Source organism: Alternaria hordeiaustralica (assembly GCF_023758085.1).
Source record: "Alternaria hordeiaustralica strain BMP 2776 chromosome Unknown scaffold_33, whole genome shotgun sequence".
Classification (NCBI taxonomy): Eukaryota; Fungi; Ascomycota; class Dothideomycetes; order Pleosporales; family Pleosporaceae; genus Alternaria; species Alternaria hordeiaustralica.
Genome location: NW_026056805.1, coordinates 244,616 through 263,050, shown reverse-complemented (window position 1 = coordinate 263,050; position 18,435 = coordinate 244,616). Strand labels below are relative to the sequence as shown.

The following is an 18,435-nucleotide window of genomic DNA, read 5'->3' as shown; positions in this document are numbered from 1 at the left end:
CATTGTGGGGTCTTGCCGCTCAAGACATGGCTCAATTTCTCGAGATCGCTTCTCGGAGATTTATATATGATAGCTATAGTACTTTACGGAGGTAAGCACCGGGTAATTCCACCACTCACAGCGACATTGCTGCTCGGTTTTACCGCAACGGCGGAGATCAGCTTGCAGAGAATCTTCCTAGTACATATAATGAATGCACAGCAAGCTCGGTATTCAAGCTGTTTGTGGGGCTCCCAACTAATAGCATCCCTGCGGCGTTCCCTTTAACATGGATAAAGGCTAAATGGAGATGATGCTTATACAAAAGCTTCGCCTACCGCGATTCACGGCATATCAGTCGCTTGCGAAGCTCCATAGGTATATCTCAAGGGACCAGATTACCTAGACTCCAGTCATGGCGCTCTCCAGCTACCTCGTCCTGGCGCTGACGATGTTCGCGAGTACATACGCATCCCTACAACCCCGACAATCCTCCACTGTAACCGTCGACTTGACCAAAACGTACCAGACCATAGATGGCTTCGGTATATCGGAAACCTTTCAACGCGCGAATCAGATGCATGCCCTCTCTCTCTCACTCCAACGCTACGCCCTTGACCTGCTCTTCAACCGCACGTCCGGCGCCGGCTTCTCTATCTTGAGAAATGGGATCGGTTCGTCTCCAGACTCCAGCAGCGACCACATGGTTTCCATTCAACCCACGAATCCCGGGGGTCCGAATGCGACGCCGAAATATGTGTTTGACGGCAATGACAACAGCCAGGTCTGGGTTAGCACCGAAGCAGTGAAGACGTATGGCTTGCGCACTGTATATGCAAATGCGTGGTCGGCACCAGGATACATGAAAACGAACAACAACGATGCAAATGGGGGATCTCTTTGTGGGGTTTCCGGCGCCACTTGTTCGAGCGGGGATTGGAAGCAAGCGTACGCCAACTATCTGGTTCAGTACATCACTTACTACAAGAACATCGGGGTGGACATCACGCATCTGGGTTTCCTGAACGAACCAGATCTTACGACAAGCTATGCCAGCATGAGGAGCAACGGGCAGCAAGCCGCAGACTTCATCAAAGTATTGCGACCAACACTCGACAAAGCGAACTTTACGAGCGTAAAGGTTACGTGCTGTGACGCCGAAGGATGGAGCAGTCAGCAGAGTATGATGAGTGCACTAAATAGCGTGAGTAGCCTGTTGGGTACAATCACCGCACAGTAAGTCCTCCACCCAAACGCCGAAACCATATACTGACCGTCCAGCTCCTACACATCCCAACCCAACAGTCCCATAAACACACCCCACCACGTCTGGCAAACCGAAAACGCCGACCTCCAAGGCGCATGGACAACAGTCTTCTACACCAACAACGGCGCAGGCGAGGGCCTAAACTGGGCAACCAAAATCCACACTGCCCTCACAACCGCCAACGCTTCGGCATATCTATACTGGATCGGCGTCCAAGGCGGCGCAACAAACAGCAAGCTAATCCGTATCTCCGATGACAAAACATCAGTCATACCGAGTAAGCGTCTCTGGGCATTCGCGAATTGGAGTAGACATGTAAGACCCGGTGCTGTGAGGGTGGGGGCGAGTGGTGGACCGAGCGGAAGTCGGGTTAGTGCGTTTAGGAATGTGGATGGGAGTTTGGCGGTGCAGGTTATACAAGGAGGGACGGTGACGGGTGCCGTTACGGTTAGGGCGAGTGGTTTTGTTGCTACGGCGGCGAAGGCATGGATCACGGATAATGGGCATGATTGCGATGAGATTGTGGCGACATTGGCGGCGGATGGGGGTAGTGTTAATGCGCAGGTGCCGGGGAGGAGTATGGTGACTTTTGTGTTGAGTCCGGCGGCTTAGTTGAAGCATTATGCGATAGTATGGAGATGGCGGTATTGGCTTGTAGCGAACATGTATTTGATGAAGAAACATCGAGATCTATCACTCTTTTGTACACTGCCAATCTTACGTTTCCTCAAACGAGGTGGGCACAGATTAGTCGCTACACATCCGTCAAAGTTTTATCACTGTACGGCTCAACCATGATCATAACTGAATATATATAAAACAACTCTCTGCCACACAGCTTGGTCTAGATAGGCTCGTCTCTCGGCTCAATAAGCACCTCGTTCACAGAGACGTGATCCGGCTGCTTGAGCGCATAGACAATACACTCAGCAACATTCTCCGGATCCAGTACCTTCGCGCCAGTTGGCTCACCAAACTTCTTCAAAGCCTCCTGATCTGTACTCATACCGAGCAGATCCGTCGCCACATTTCCTGGCTGCACAGCAGTAACCCTCAGTCCAGTTCCGGCAGTCTCGAGCCTCAAGCTTTGCAGTGTAGCTTCGACGAAGAACTTTGATGCGGAGTAGACGCCGAGGCCAGGGAAGACCTTTCGTCCAGCATCCGAGGAGATGGCAAGAAGGTGGCCCTTTCCGCGCTTGAGCATCGAGGGTATGATGGACGAGATGACGTTGAGGAGACCTTTGCAGTTGACGTCCACGGTTTGGTTCCATTGGTCGGTGTATGTGTTGGCCATCATGGTGAAGTACATAACTCCCGAGACGTTCACGAAGATATCGACGGGTCCAAGCTGGCTCTCTGCTGCGGCAACGAGGGCCTCGACCTGAGCCTTGTCTGTGACATCAGTCTTTTGCGTAATAACCTTGCCTTCGCGGATCACAAGGCGCTTCTTGAGGTCTTCAAGGGCGTCGATTCGGCGTGCTGCGAGGGCAACGTGGCAACCCTCCCTGGCAAGAGCAGTCGCGGTAGCTGCGCCAATACCGGATGATGCGCCCATAACTACAGCAACCTTACCGAAAAGGGGACCTCTTCGTGGAAGTCTAGCAGAGCCACCAGCAGCATCCTGGTGTGCGGGCGGCTTTGGAAGCCAGCCACGTGCATACCAATGTCGTGTGTATGTCTCAAGTAGTGTTTGGTCCACCTTTGGGCGCTCCACTGCGAGGCGCAGCGGCCTGGTCTTCGCGTTATCGAGCACCACAACATCCCTCAGGAACTCTACGCTTGGCATACCGCTTCGGAGAATATCGACTGTGAAAGCTCCGTCACCACCCTTGGCAGAACCTCGCTTGTCGTCCCAGAGGCTAGTCCACTTTTCAAAGTCCATCGGCTGGGTTGGGTAACCTAGCGCACTGAGATCTTCGAAGACCTTGCTAATATCGACTGGGTCAGGGTCTCCAATGTGGAACATTGTTTGGTCTGTCTCGGTCTGGTTGCTAAGGTGCATTATTGCCTTGCTGACGAAGTCGACTGGGGTCATCTCCGCGCGCCAACCCTTGACATCGGGGTAGTAGCCGATTCTGATCGACTCGACAATCATGGCTGTCAACAGATCCCATGCGTTGGCAGCACCTGTCTCACTATGACCACTAATGGTTCCAAGACGATGGATTTTGATGGGAAGACCCCTTCGGCCGGCCTCTAGAGCGAGCTGCTCAGCAACCCACTTGGTCTGGCCGTAACCATCAGCAAGCTTGGTAACATCATCGACCTCCAGCATGGCGTCTTCTGACCATCCTTCGCGACCCTTGGCAGGCATAAGTACTCCGTTGGTAGAGATGTATTGTACGGTAGCACCACCTTGAGCAGCAAGACGAAGAACTTCTCTTGTGCCACCAACGTTGGGTTTCTGCAGCGCAGCGTAAGGATAGACAAGGTTCACAGTGGCAGCTGCGTGGACAATCACGTCCAGACGGTCGGCCAAGGCCTTGAATGTGTCCGGAGCGAGACCGAACCGTTTACGCGACAAGTTTCCTGGAAGGATTTCGACGCGCTCCATGATGTTATCGCTCCACAGACCGAAGTCCAGCAAGTTCCTACGTATCCTAGCAATACCAGCGGGTATATCGTCTTGCGAGGAATCGGCGAAACGGACCATGCACACGATCTGGGCAGATGTGGTTTCGAGAAGATCTCGGAGCAGGAATGCGCCCAAGAATCCAGTAACACCAGTGAGTAACACAGTCTTCGCATCCTTGAGCGCACACATCTTGGCGTCTTTTGGCTGGATCTCCTTGTCTAGTACGGAATCTGCTCGCAGAACGGCAGGCAGATTCTCCTGGACCTCAGCGGTGTGGCCATCCCGGATAGCCCGAACGGTATCGAGATGGCCATTGAGCGTTGCTGGAGTGGCGAGGCGTGCGACCGGCACCCTGAATCCGAAAGTGTTCGACAGACGCGCGGCGAGATCGGCAAGTAGCAGTGAGTGACCACCGAGATCGAAGAAGTTGTACTCAGGAGTGATGGAGCTTGGGCTAATGCTCAGTATCGATGCCCAGATCTGGGTGATCTGTTCGATGGAAATGGGGCTCTGCTCAAACTTGCGTGCGCTTCCTGTGGGGGACGCAGGTCTGGGAGGAGGAAGTGCCTTGAGATCGACCTTTCCGGACACATCGCTCCTTGGAAGACTGTCCATCTCGACCCAAAGTGCGGGTATCATGTAGTGGGCAAGATATGCCATCAGCATGCGCCTGGCGGTTGAGCTGCGGCCGGTTCGGTCAATCTCGACTTCTGGACGTTCTGCAGACGCCTCCTTGTCCCGCACGATGTACGCAACCAATTGTCGATCGATGCCTTCTCCGAAAGGTACAACAGCACAGTGGCTGACTGCCAAGTGGTTGAGAATCGCGCTCTCAACTTTTCCTGGTACCACGGAGTATCCGCGAATCTTGATCATGGCGCCAACACGTCCAGTGATCTCAAGCAAGCCATTCGATAGAAGACGTGCCTTGTCACCAGTCCTGTACATGCGAGCACCAGTCTTCGAGCTGTAAGGATTCCTGATGAAAGCTTTGGCGGTGGTCTCCGGGCGATTAAGGTATCCACGAGCAAGCAAGTGTCCACCTACGCAGAGCTCGCCATTCTCTCCCTCTTCCACTTTCTGGCCACTCTCGTCCACGATGTAGATATATTTCCTGTCAATGAGTGGCGGTCCTACAGGGCAGTAGGCAGCATCGTTATCCAGCTTCTCGAGCATATCCTTGATGTCTCCACAAGCGATCTCGTGAGTTTCGCATGCACTGTACACATTGAGTAGACGGGTATTAGGTAGAGCTTTGATACCACGACGTGCGAGGTCGGTGGTCACAACTTCGCCGTTAAGCCAAACAGTCTTCAGGCTTGGCAGGCGCGTCTCCAGCGCTTGGTGACGAGCAAGAACGGCAGAGAAGAGTGTTGGTGTGAAAAGAGTCTCGGTGATCTTTTTCGAGGCGAGTAGGTCGACCAGCATGCGCGGGTCATAGCTGGCCTCGTCCGGTACAGCAACAACAGTCGCACCTCGCAACAGCGGGCGAAGAATTTCCCAAACGAAGAATACATTACAGGCCACCCGATCGCCTGGCTGTATGTCTGAGAGTCCAAATCGAAGGTTATATGAGAGAACCGCCGCTCGGTGTGGGTTGGCGATGCCTTTCGGCTTGCCAGTCGTTCCACTAGAGTACGCAACAAAGGCCAAGCGGTCCAAATCGGTCTCTTCGGGTAGTGGCTTCAACTCTGACTCGCTCACCTGGCCATTGGTAGTTGAGCTGGTTTCATCCAGAACAACAAGCGGGGTGCTTCCCTTGATCTTGCCGACTTCGGCGCTGATAGTAACCACGACGGTAGGTTGAGCATCCTCTAGAACATCCGCAAGGAGGTCGGGAGGGTAGGCCAATTCCAGGACCAAGAATGCACCGCCGGCCCGTAGGGCTGCTAGACAGGCGATCACATAGTCGGCGGATCGCGGCAACAGGACACCTACCAAGCTGTCACGGCCGACGCCATGACCCCGCAGCCGGTCGGCGAGGGCAGCGACTTTGTCGTGGAGCTCCTGATAAGTGTATGTATGCTTGTCGTCTTCCAAAGCAATCAGATCCGGGGTAGCTTGGACCTGTTTCGTGAAAAGTGCCGAAAGGTCCTTGGTAGTGTCGATGACAGACATGGTCTGGAATTTTCCAAAGGAGGGGCAGGTGAAAAGTCAAAGTTTGCGAATGAAGGGTGCTCAACGTCTTATTTATTGAGTTGTACACCCCATAAGTCGGATCGATAGCCCTCGTTGAGTGATGCAAAGCGTGGGGAATTTGGCTCGTTGAGGATGAGGTGGTTCGCTAATTCCTTCGCACATCATGGCACTTTCCTTGTCTTGAGGTGGTGCCGAGAGGCCTGCCGATAACGTCATTTGCTAGCGTTAACTAACAATCCAACAACCCCATATCATTGCTCAGTGATGCGCATCGTTGGGGCCGTCGGAAAGTCGCCTTTGGCTGGTTGGTTCCTTGTTGACAGCTTGCATGAACACCACCCGGGTTACTGCCGACACAGTGTGGCCGCCTGTCGGGTAGTCGCTCCATAGCGTCAGTCTAGAGAACTCGTAGTGCCTTCCCACTGGAGAAGGAAAGGTCGCGCAGTTTCTGCTGAGACTTTCGGGGGCATCAATGGAGACGTGTGGATGCGGGAGGCGTTGTGGGGGTGTTCAATTCCACCGGACAAGAGCCGTGGCACGTCTCTATACTGTACACGGTCAGCTTTACTAGACGATCGGGAGCGCATTTCTTGTGTTTCATGTCCATTTGATTCGCGCATCGCCCTCTTGAGCTATTGTGCGTTGTAGAAGGCTTCGGTGCTCATGCTTATCGCTGAGTGAGACATAATAAAAACACCAGGGGGTCTCCGTCGTTCGAATAAGCATCGCAATGCGTAGTCATGTACCGATAGCTTGGTAAAAACTGGACTGAGGATATGCAACTTACTGTTAGTCGATCTTAGGACGTTGAGGTTGTCCAGTTGAGGTTTTGGCGGCGTACAACATGTTCGCGGGTACGAGGCGCATGAAGAGGCTATGCCATGTAGAAGTACGTTGCGCGGGTAATGCGTCTCAGTATATACAAAGCTAAAATTACAGTAGCGCTGCCCTGGTTATATAAGAAGGAAGACCAGTGTCGAAATCATCTCCGAGGTGCGGGTGCGGGGAAAGACGCTAGGGCACGGTACCAGACGCACCCGTGGACGTCAGCCTTGCACAAGATTGACGAGTCGGTGTGGTACGTCGCCTGACTGACGTGTTTACCAAATGATTTCATTGCGCTACATACATAAGGAGTCCTGAACAGCTCCAGTGCTTCATCTGCGCTCAACCCTGCCACTTGGTACGCCTCTGCCGAAACATGGATACCATACCGATCGGCAGCAGTCCGAAGTCAACGACATTCAGGCCACCGAACTTACCAATCATGTCCGGGCCGTACATTTGTGCGATCCACTTCCAGTAGGCATCCATAGTATACCAGTGTGCGGTGATGCCACGTAAATTGTCAGAACGGTCCTCGAGCTGCTCCAGCGCTTGCAGGACCTGTTCACTTTCGTCGATGGGCTTTTCTTTTGGGCGCTCAAGCAGCGTCTTGTAGACCTCCGTCAAGTTCGCCTTACCCATGGGAGCGAACGTCTCGGGATACTTAGTGAACTCCTCGAAGGATAAGAATGTGTTGGGGTCGTCAGGCTTCCAGTTCGCGTCTTGGAAACTGCGGCGCACATTATGCCGGATACCCTTGTCAAACGCGCGCTTTATAGTGATGTAATCATCGTGCAAGTTCTCTTCGTACTCATCCAACAAATCATACGGGTTCTCTTTGACTGAGTCTCGGATCTGCAAGAGTCCAACGAATGGAGACTTCAGATCAAGACCTCCAAGCTCGACCGGGAAGAAGAGGAATCCGTCTGGCACATCTCCAACAGAAAAACGCTCTTTGATCATCGTCTTGAGATGCTGTACGATACTGCCATCGGGGAAAATGCTATCTTGGATATGGCGATGGGTGGCGAGCATCATATCGACATGTTCGCGACCGAAGCAGTTGGAGGATGTCCCGAAGTTAGAGCTGAAGAAGGTAGCCGCATACGAGTTCTGTTCTCAGTGGTTAGCTATGCTGATATGGCATTGAGAGAGGGAAATTACTTACCCAGACCTGAATATAGTCGATGACGCTTTTCATCTTGCCTTGCAGTTGCGTACGCAACTCTTCCACATGACCATCAACCATCTTTTGATCGATCTTGAACTGGCCACTCTTTGGATCGAGCTGCAAGAATCCCCATCGAATCTCACCTTCCGGAAGTCGATCGTCAATCTCAGCATCGGAGTCGCGTGAGATGCGAACACTGCCTGTCTTCTTGTGGTCAAGCTAGAATTATCGTCAGTCGAATCAACGTGGGCAGAGTTCATTAGGAGACTGACCTTGGTTCCCGTGACTTCTGCAAATTTGACGATACTTGCCCAGGCTTTGGCACACGTGCTGTAGTCCCTGTGCCAGAACCAGACGTTATCACCAAGACGGTATAGATCTGGCCCGCCGGCGGCTTGGTTCGCCGCGTAATCCAAGCAGAATAACACTGCCTCCCCCAAAGTATCGCTCAGAGCGTGTGAGCCTGGCATGCCTCGACAGCGTAAACGCGGCTCAGCGGATGGGTCATCATTGAACTTCAGAGGTGCCTGAAGGTATCGCTCGAAGAACTTCTTCCACCTATCCGAGACGCCAAGGAAGTCTAGGACCGTATAAATGGTCTGATGTGGCAGTAGTGGATTCCACGAGTCAAAAGTCGTAGAGAAGCAAGTCAGTTCCCCGTGCAGTCTTGTGTTCAGAACAATCTCGGTGGACAAAAGATGAAGTAGGCCTTGCTTTGCTTCCATGGGTTTCTTGGATCGGCGTCGGTAGTCTTCATCGTCGCGGTCGTACGAGTCCCTGTCGTCCTCTATTCCCTCGTCGACCTCGGCGCTCGCGTAACCCCCGCCAGCACGTTGGTTGGGTGCAGCAGCCCCGAACAAGCCGGCACCTTGAGAAGCTATTCTTGCTGTCTGCTTCGTACGTCCCCCACTTGGTTGCTGTACCGATTGCTGCCGAGCTGGTAACGACATAGACTGAACTCGCATTCGAGCCCCATCCGGCTGTCCGTTATTCCGGCGCTTCTTGGCTACGTAGTCTCCATACTCTGCCTCCTCTTCGCCATCTGCAGCCTCGAGTCGCTGCGTGGGGTAGTCCAGCAATTGGTGGGCGAGATACCGATTGTGGTGCATACTCATCCGCTTCTTCTCAACACTGGACTGGGTACTCGCACCCTTATCACCCAGGAAGTACGATCGGCGCAAACGGTCATCTTTCGGAACCTCCGTGTAGTTTCTCGGCCAAGCTTGATGCTTGTGCATATCCAAGAATGCGGACTTGAAGAAGACGGACCTAGAAGTTCTGCAGTTAGAACTTGCGAGTTCATGTCTTACGATGAAATCAACTTACCATTCCACACCGACGTAATGGAGGAAGATTGCCTGAAGAAGGTCCGGATCGAAATGGATAGAGAAGTCGCCATTGATCTTCCTTCGCTGCTCTAGTAGAACATACGGTCCCCAAGACCAGCGATCGAGAGATGCCATGCGCACGTTGAGAATGTCGCACAGTTCCGCGAGTATCACATCTACGGTACTGTTAGCTACTGGCTACTTTCACACAATACGGGTACTTACCATTATCGAGAAAGTCTCTGAGCGCTTCTCGCTTCTCGTTCGAAAGCAGATCAGAATTCAGAAGACCTTCAATGGTCGAGCGAAGGCTGTGGGGGTCGAACGGTGTCGAATAGTTCAGATTAGCCTCGAAGTTTTCGACTGTCTTGCGCAGCTCGCGAATAGCAGCGGAGCTGTCTTTCTTGTTCGCCTGGAACAACTCATCAAGATACGACCTCAGTGCTTGCTCGTCTACTTCGGCCGCTTGGAAGACGTCTTTCTCCCATGCGGCGCGGGACGCCAGCTTTTTGGCACCGGGCACTTCTTCGAAGCTCTCACCCATTTCGACATCGCCATCGTCTGTTGCAGACTTTTCAGAAGAAAGCCATTCAGTGACGAGCTTGCCGTAGAGGTCGGCGTACTGGTACTTGGTCGACTGAACGGAAAGATACCGCAAAAGTGTCTTTTCCCAGTCTGAGAGGACTTTGTTCGAAACAGAAGGATCAAAGCGAACCTGTTCAACGAAGCGATCGAGGTTCTTGAGATCAGTCTCGAGACGAAGGTTCCTGGATGTTCCGCTGATAACTCGACCGACTCGCCCATCCTTGGTTTTCTTCTCCGTCTGGAAACCCAAACAAGTTTTCGAGCCATCGAGAAGAAGACATACGCGCTTCAGTGGGTCGGCTTCGGATTTTGCGGCGGTAGTGAGTGCAGCATACTCTTCTTCAAATACTGCGCGCTGCTTCGCAAGCTCTTCGAGCTTGGTGGTCGTGATGGTCTTGAGCGTCGCCCCGAAAACACTACCGGACGATGTCGCCATGGCCGAGTCTCAGGAGACTGTGTCAGATGGAGAAGCTGGATGAGTGGTAGTACGTTCGAAGGATTGGATGAAGAAAGGCCGTGTGACGATAGGCTTTGGTGGTGGTCGCTAAGATTGGTAAAAGAAAACCACTGAGAACGTGATTCTGGTCACTCGATAAGAGGGGGACTTGTTCGACTATATAGTGATGGAATTGCACTGCCGCATACTGAGTGCAATTCTTACCTAGCCAATAGTAGGCAGTAAGGCAGGCAACAGGCAGCAAGCGCTTGGCAGGACCGTGCCCCAACTGAGTCCGTAATGCGGGGAACGCCTCGAACTATGCATCCTGCCAAGCTTTGAAGTGACACTGATGTCACTGTACACTGAAAGCTCAATGTCGGATCTGCTGAAGAGGATTTCGTAGAAAGAGAAATGGATGGAGTCATTGGGATTAGCTCGGAAGGGACAATCATGTTTACCTGCCTATCGATAAGCGCACAGGCCATTTGTTGCCTCCATCGCATTCTCGACAGTCCACCGTGCCACTCAACCCCTCATCCAGCATACTTACCCCAACTTATTAGGCGGCCGCCTTCTCATACATAGCTCTCTGAAACAGTTCGTGCAGCTTCAATATGCGCGGGCTCATCGGCGGGATGACCTGGCAGAACGCCACACCGCACACCCCAGCTTCGAAGTCGAGATACCAGGTCAAACTAGGAACGCCGCCCCAGAAGACTGTCCCAGCATTCATACGTCCTTCCTGGCCTTGCTCGGCTATCATCCCGGCGAACGACCATTGCCTCTCGATATCTGCAGGCAACCCCATACCCAGGAGCTGCGTGTGAAGAGGTGAAGACTTGAGGTAGTCGTTCAACTCCTTCTTGCAACTCTCATCGAGCTGCGGTTTGAAAAGCTCGTCCCAAGAGTCGTCGTTCAAAAGCCTCGAGTTGCGCTTCAAGACGGATTGAAGGAAGGTGAAGTAGGCATCTGCGCTCGCGAAAGCACCCACACCTCCCAAGCAGTCGGTAGCATCGACGAAGGCGTCGAACCCTCCAGCATCCGTTGCCGGCCCCTCACCCTGCTCATTCAGCGTGCTGATGTTCGCCACGCGATCTTCCATATCAGATCTCTCTCTTGGGAAGAAGCTGATGTCTGTTATTCCAAGAGGATCCCAGATCTTCTCCTTCATGAAGGCATCAAGTCTCTTCCCCGACACTTTCTCGATGACCTTGCCTGCCCAGTCCGACCCGGGACCATATTTGAAGCTGGTGCCTGGTTCGTAGAGAAGCGGCAAGGTATGTTTCTCCTCAACAGTCGGCCCACAAGACGGGGTCTCTCCGCGGCTTGCACGCCACTTCCCCAGATCAGGATTGAGCCAATCGTACTCGTGGCCATTTTTGTGACTCAGAAGCATCCTGTTCTGGTCAGTTTCCTATCAGCTAGTGCATTAGTACAACACTTGCCTCAGGGTGATCGGCGTGGTGTTCGGCACAGTGACCGCTTCATTCGTCTTTTCGTCGAAGCTCGTCATAATGCCGTACTTTCCAATGCTAGGCAAGTACTTGGCCACGTCCTCATCGAGAATAACTAGCCCTTCCTCGACGCATTTCAACGCTGCGACTGCAGTCATGAGCTTCGTCATTGAAGCGATCCCGCATATTGTATCGAGGTGGAAAGGACGTGTTGAGCCTTCCGCAAGTGACTGAACACCTTTTGCTCCAGAGTACACGATGTTGCCTACTCTATCGTTAGATGGTTGTTGCCTTGTGCCAAGCATGAGTGCGGACCGTTCTTGTCGCCTGCGAGAAGAGCGTATCCGGGAAGAATCCTGTCTTCGATAGCTTTTTCGTACGCCTTTTGAAAGTCTGTCATGATGGTAATGCTTTCACTTTCGACAATCGAGGTTCAATGAGCGCTTACTCTGAAGTTACTCTTATACCTACGACATGTGTTGCGGATATTCAAGGCGTTGGCAAGGCGTATTGCAAATCGTAGGATTGCTGACTGCATGGTCAGAACCATCGCAACTCGGCCAACCATCGACGTGTTGGTCTAGAAAAAGACAACTACACTTCCATCTCTGTTAGGAGTTCGTTGCGAACCAAAACTCAAACCAGTGCAGCGCATATACAGTACCTCCACGTGAAGTATATGCACCGACGCTGACACGCGACACAGCGGGGCTGCTGAGCGGGTACAGTACACCACCTGCACCCTCCTCAGACATCTCTTCTTCGGCTTGAGCGATGCACCACGCAGTCTCTACGAATCGCTCGATGCATTGTCGCAGCGCCCCTTTGTCCGAATAACTATTCCCAGAATACGCAAAATAGGCGATTGCTACGACAATTGCCGATCACATTGGCGCGAGCACAACGGAGCATCGCGGCCGTCGGGAGAAAAAGGGATTGAGGAGGCGCCCTACAGTTCAGATTAGTATCGAAAATGAGTACCGGCAAAATCTGAGTGCAATGAAGAGTCCTAGATTGTTACTTCTACTATCCTGTGGGGTTGAATTCATCTTTTGATCGTGATGCGTCGCAAGCTCGTTGCATACGCCCATGACCTCCAGTGCCGCTCTTCCGTAACACCCGTGGCCCAAGCCCGTTCCAAGTCCCACAGGCGCTCGCTCCTCAATTTCCCCGAAAGTCAACCGAGTCATCGTTCGTCTAGGCGCTGAGCGTTGAAGCCACGCGACAAACACGTTCGGCATTGCCGTAGTGCAAGGCGGCACATGGCAACGTTTGTTTTTTTGGCGTCTGGAGTTGTGTTTGGATGGGGAGAGTTGATCGGCTGGCCTGCCGAGTCAGGACTGAGGAGGATCGCCTCATTCGTGTGGACCCGTTTTTCTTTCGCTTTTGCGATTCCGCGATGCTCCGCCGTACGATCATGCGGCTCCATAGGCCCCAGTCTGGGCATGCTGCTTGTGTGGTCTTGGACGCGCGTGTGCAGGCGTCGCCGTACATTGGAGGGTAGGCACGAGGGCCTGCTTGACTCTTCATCTGATGAAGTATGTTGTTGAATTTGTCTATTGGTTCTGATTGTATTATTTCGTAGTTCTCTAATGTGATGTGGCTTTCGTGACTGTGTTCAGTTTGCGCTTTTGCGGGTAGTGTACCCCTAGTCTTTCAAGGCGCTTGATCGTTGCTCGACGCTTCTGGTAACCTGTATGCCTCCGCCTTTCACAGGCAGGATGTATTCCTCACTCCCGATACTCCCTTGCCCATGGACCATATTGACCATCTGGCCATCTTCCAGGGCAACCCACTCTTCGTCTCTTCCACTCAGACGACTCTTTATGACCGGTCGTTTCGCGTAGCCTGCTGCAGGCGTGTGGGGATGTGAGCTACCGCTGCTTCCGAGTTTGAGTACGCGCTGGAGGAGGGGACGAAGTGTGGCGACGCATCCTACGATCATGCCGACGCCATTCTCGGCGTAACCCCAGAGGATCACCTTAGATACACCATCTGCAGGATTAGTCAGTACGTTTGCCCGGTGGGAGCAGAAGAATATGTGAACTTACGAAGGTAGTCGGTCGCATTGGTCAGATTAACAGTGTAGACAAGACGAATGCATGCTGAAAGACTTGCTCTGTGGAGCATTAGATGGTGATCTGGTTCCCAAGAGATAAGCGAAACTTACAATGCACCGAGACCGAGAATCACGCCGACCGAAAGCTTAGCATTACGGTTCAACTGTACGTTCCAGAGCAGCGGTATGGGTAGGAGTGCGCAAAACCAATCCGTCGCAATGTTGACTGCAGTCGTCGCGTAGTATATGTCGGCCAGTGTCTGCGCTGGGTTGCACTTTCCACCAGGGGTTGAGGTATCCCAAGCGTACGACACTGGTGCGCACTGGAAGATGATGTACAGCATCGCAATCAAGTTCATGACGATGAACATGGCTGAAACAGTGTACAAGCTGTAGATGTAGGCCTTTCTCCGGGATGCGATGCGGATGAGCATGAACGAGATGCTCATCTTGATAGGGATGATCGCTGCACAGTAGAAGACCTCGAAGAAGAAAAAGAACTACATGGTTTAGCATGGAGGAATTACAGAGTCAGACAGGTGTAAACGTACCTCCATCCCTTTAACTTTCTCTTCTGCGTTGAGGTTGTCGTCGTGGACCCCGACTCCGCTGAAGGCGCCCCCAATGCATGCTATTGTCAAGCCAGTAAAGGGGACCTGTGTCATTCCTGTCAGTTGAATTGTCTTGTATGGAATGCTCGAGGCTGCCTCACAGTTGCAGCTGTCATGCTCCAGTCATCCAAGCCCCAAGCATTGTTGTGTAGTCTCGTATAGACTCGCAATCCGAAAAGAATATAAGCAATAACTGCCAGTGCGATGACTGAAGCAGCAAGCTCAGGAGCGTTGTCGCCGTAGTAAGTCATGTTGATACCCTTACGCTGATAGCCACGGCTTCCCAGAGCGCGAAGTGGGGAGCGAAGGGATGAAGTATGCAGACAAGATGCAAAAGAAGGACTAAGGAGGGAACATGTGGAAACACATCAGGATGCGATGCAAAGATGCATATGCTTCAGGACATTGCGAATAGTTGTGAAGCAGACCCAAGCGGAGGCAACAAGCCGACCTGGTTTCAAGAAGGGAAAGAATTGGACGCATATCAACCTGTTATCGTTGATCTTCCGGGTTTCTCGAGTATCCACATCAGTCCAACAAATAATCTGACAGCTGTGTCGAGCACAAGCCGCCAGAAAGACCCGCACGAGACAGATTTTTGTCGCATTCTGGCATAGCTTCTGGGGCGTAATCTAGGATGCTGCTAGGAAAGTACGGCGACCCTCACCCGACGTTCGTTCCCGTGTCGAGGTTAGATATGGCGTGGGTCGCCTGACGATGTGGAACCGGTGAATGTGGCACGGCTGGACCATAGTCCTGGGTGCTGTTACGTGCCTGGCTCCTGAACGGCTCCTATAGATGGACCCTGAAGGATTCGAAATCTTCGCGACTAACACTCGCGTACTCGCCGTCCATGGAATGGCCCTGTTGAGCTGTAGGGGTATTGACATTCTGATACATTGCGCAGGCAGGATGGATCCATTGGCGATCGTGCGATGTTTCTTGTCATGATACTGGGAGGTGCCGCGATGTCGGGAGTGCATCATCTGGAAAGATCGGCTCTCTCTTCTTCTTAGCTTCTGCACAGTTCTCCGTGCTCGGCCAGCGTGCCGTGAGGCTGCTAGCCGCGACGGCTGATGGACTCGTTGTCGGTAGGGGGTACGGGTAGCGCGTCGCTGGCGAACCTGCGTTAGTCGCGCCTCGCTTGCGAAATGCTCCGCAAAAGGCCCGAATCGTGGACCTTGTACCTTGAATTATCAACTCTCAACCGCTGCACGAATCCTTCGAGACGGCTGGTGATGAAGATGGGCGGATGGAAGGAGCTCATAAGGATAGGAGAGAACATGGGGAAGAGACGCGCATGGAACCATCACTTCAATCCCCGTGGACGGCTCGGAGCAGTCATTCCTATCTGAGGTGAGGCGCGTGACCCCAGTTGCTCAACGAACGCGTTGTCGTGCGAGGAATGCACGAGACCAGGAGTGCCAACCTCGTACTAACAATGGCGTCTGATGTTATGGCATTGGCCATAGTGCCTGGGTGGAGGGTGAAAAGTCGGTGTTTCGACGTGCGACTTCTCCTTTCGTACCTAGGTATCCAGTCGACGCGACTTGCCATGACGTAAATCAGCGGCGCTAGCCAGATGCAGGTTTGCCCTGATCCCAGATCCTGCACCGAGAGGCGCGGGCGGCTGCCGAGTCGTTCGCTCAAGTCTATCCGTCTCTAGACACAACGGGACCTAACATTGGGTTCGCACACGCGCTGGTACAGGATGGTTTGTTGAGATGGGGGCCAAAAGCGTCAGGGCAACACGCATTGTGTACATCCTGGTGATTGACGATACTAGGCGCGAACATACAAGGAGCGCCCGGAACGTCCCACATATGCCTGGAGGACCACCCAACACCCGTGTTCGATAACCGCCTGCTATGCCATTTCACGGGGTGTTTGTCAAACAGCATTCCTAACTTAGTAGGTGGCATGAATAATCTCGCAATGCCTGGTTGTCATTTTGACGCAGACGATTGACGCAGACGATACATTTACCACGACACTTGTCTACGCAAGCCTCAGCTGCTATAAGCGCTGCATACATGACTGATGATCCATAATGGTGGTATGGTTCAGGAAAAGTCTATCATGGACTTGCCCTGCTCGAAGCTATCATCATCATCGTCGTCTAGCGTCAGTGGTTGCTCCGTTTTCAAAGCATCCCGAACGACCACAACCTCCTTACACCAAGCCACAGGGTACAGGCTCAATCGTCCCTTATCAATATCCGGAAACGAGCCTGGTCGAGATCGTCCATTCAAACCTTGAAATAGTCTCAGTTGTTGGACGAACCAACACCACGCTGACAAAGGAATACCAATATCGTAAAATTTTGCTCTGGCTTCGACTATGACTCTGGTTCTGACTCTGGATCTGGTTCTGGCTCTGGTTTCACGGCATGTCAACAGCATCGGGAACCAGTTTGAAATTATCCTCTCGGCACCCGGCTGTTCATACCACTCCAGTCCTCCATGGTGTCTGTCTTCACTATCCGGCTGCCAGTCCATGCTCTTAAAGTCATGGGAGGCACATCTTTCTGCGTTCGTTTCTGGTCCCGGCCACCATATGGAACCTTGTTGGCAAGCGGAATATCGCGACTCGGGCCAGACTCCCCCTTTGCGCTGGGGGCGGTATCGAGGAGGGATGCGGCAAGTAAAGCGTCCTATCGGTTGCTTCATTTCCTGCTTAGCGAATCTTACAACTTCCAGACGGCAGGAGCCTCTGTGAAGCTTGAAGTTCAATACCACGTCTCTATGATGCAGTAAAGAAATGTCGGTCTGCTGCGTGATGGAGCAAGACTCCAGGATCCCCTGTTGAAAGATGTACGTCGAAATTGCCGGTAGTGTGAGTCTTGTAACCTTTACTTCTTTCAATGCTATAGGAGGCGTCCCCACGACATCTAGCATCTTAGGTATGAAGTCGCAATCCCGTAGATACTCCAATCCCTCGCACGCCCTGGACAATTTGAGCACAAAATCCATGTCTGAGCTGGCATAATCGACGCAGATATTTGCTCCTTCGGCGGCAAGCCCAAGAAGGGAATACACTCGATCCCGAGGGTTTTGACATTCTTGATTCGGGAACATTTCGAGCAAAGACACAAGGGGTTTTCCAAGTACAGCATGATGGCGGGTCGCTATGTCGATGTGGATACGAAATCTCAATTCGGCTCTTGTGTATGAGAACCATGGGATGCGGTCGATACCATCGAGGTGGTGGACTTCTACCACGTCGGCCAACAGACTGAGTGTACTGCTATGTGCGATCTCCTGCGTGATCCATGCCCTAGTCCAATACGCATGATTTGTAAATTCAATCCAGCCAGCTCCAGCCGTTGTCTCTTTATCTTCAGTGCTCATCCAGCACAAGTACGGGCTGGACCTCGATTGGGAGTTCTGATTCCACCTGCGGAAAAACTCGGCGATCTTGCTGCTATTACCCATCCAAACCATGACATGCGCTGCTGCAGTGTATATAGCGCCCATCTGAGTGACCTGGTGATTCCTTTCGGTAATAGTATATTGGTCGATACAAATAGCATCTATCCAAAATGGTCTGAGAGGATACTTCTTTCGGACGACGTGCAAAAAGTCGTGCAAATTCTGTCTAACAGAGAATAGCTGATGGTCCATAAGGATTGAGCACGCCGTGCCTTCTTCACCCCAAGTGTAGGATAAACATGTGTAATCGTCGTCAGTACTCCCGTGCGTAAGAGTGCATTGCACTAGGCCTTCTGGGGATAGATTCGGTAGTACGTTTATGATTCGGATGGAAGGCTGCGTATGATCGAGAGGAATGTGCTTGAACGGTGGGATGCGATCGAGAATCTCCGAGATCGCCGAAGACATGATAGATAATAGGTTTGGGCTTCGAATGAGTCGAAGATGTAGTCTACACGGTTGTTGCGCCTCGCTATTGATGTGTGAGAGCGAGTGATGTATGCCGAACAATCGAAGCGATCACTTCGATAGCTTTAGTACAGGCAATTGGAGTGGGTGTAATAGGTATGTTC

At 52.4% G+C, this 18,435-nt stretch overlaps 5 protein-coding genes across 5 annotated transcripts; 1 reads left to right on the top strand and 4 right to left on the bottom strand.

The window, feature by feature from the left end:
* Positions 1–394: 394 nt before the first annotated feature.
* J4E84_009915 (uncharacterized protein) lies at positions 395–1,858 on the top strand (the record flags this gene model as incomplete). The annotated part of the gene is made up of 2 exons (XM_049392474.1): positions 395–1,215; positions 1,261–1,858. The coding sequence occupies 2 exons, from the start codon at positions 395–397 to the stop codon at positions 1,856–1,858; spliced, it is 1,419 nt and encodes a 472-aa protein (XP_049239881.1).
* Positions 1,859–2,090: 232 nt separating this feature from the next.
* J4E84_009914 (putative NRPS-like protein biosynthetic cluster) lies at positions 2,091–5,939 on the bottom strand (the record flags this gene model as incomplete). Its single annotated transcript, XM_049392473.1, has 1 exon — positions 2,091–5,939. One exon carries the CDS (start codon positions 5,937–5,939, stop codon positions 2,091–2,093), a length of 3,849 nt encoding a protein of 1,282 aa, XP_049239880.1.
* A 1,188-nt stretch (positions 5,940–7,127) lies between these two features.
* Positions 7,128–10,305, bottom strand: J4E84_009913 (uncharacterized protein; the record flags this gene model as incomplete). The annotated part of the gene is made up of 5 exons (XM_049392472.1): positions 7,128–7,898; positions 7,954–8,175; positions 8,229–9,225; positions 9,283–9,460; positions 9,510–10,305. 5 exons carry the CDS (start codon positions 10,303–10,305, stop codon positions 7,128–7,130), a joined length of 2,964 nt encoding a protein of 987 aa, XP_049239879.1.
* Positions 10,306–10,867: 562 nt separating this feature from the next.
* On the bottom strand, positions 10,868–12,162 carry J4E84_009912 (uncharacterized protein; the record flags this gene model as incomplete). The annotated part of the gene is made up of 3 exons (XM_049392471.1): positions 10,868–11,705; positions 11,748–12,027; positions 12,078–12,162. The coding sequence occupies 3 exons, from the start codon at positions 12,160–12,162 to the stop codon at positions 10,868–10,870; spliced, it is 1,203 nt and encodes a 400-aa protein (XP_049239878.1).
* Positions 12,163–13,410: 1,248 nt separating this feature from the next.
* J4E84_009911 (uncharacterized protein) lies at positions 13,411–14,548 on the bottom strand (the record flags this gene model as incomplete). Its single annotated transcript, XM_049392470.1, has 5 exons — positions 13,411–13,757; positions 13,814–13,881; positions 13,933–14,321; positions 14,373–14,477; positions 14,534–14,548. 5 exons carry the CDS (start codon positions 14,546–14,548, stop codon positions 13,411–13,413), a joined length of 924 nt encoding a protein of 307 aa, XP_049239877.1.
* Between the last annotated feature and the right edge of the window lie 3,887 nt (positions 14,549–18,435).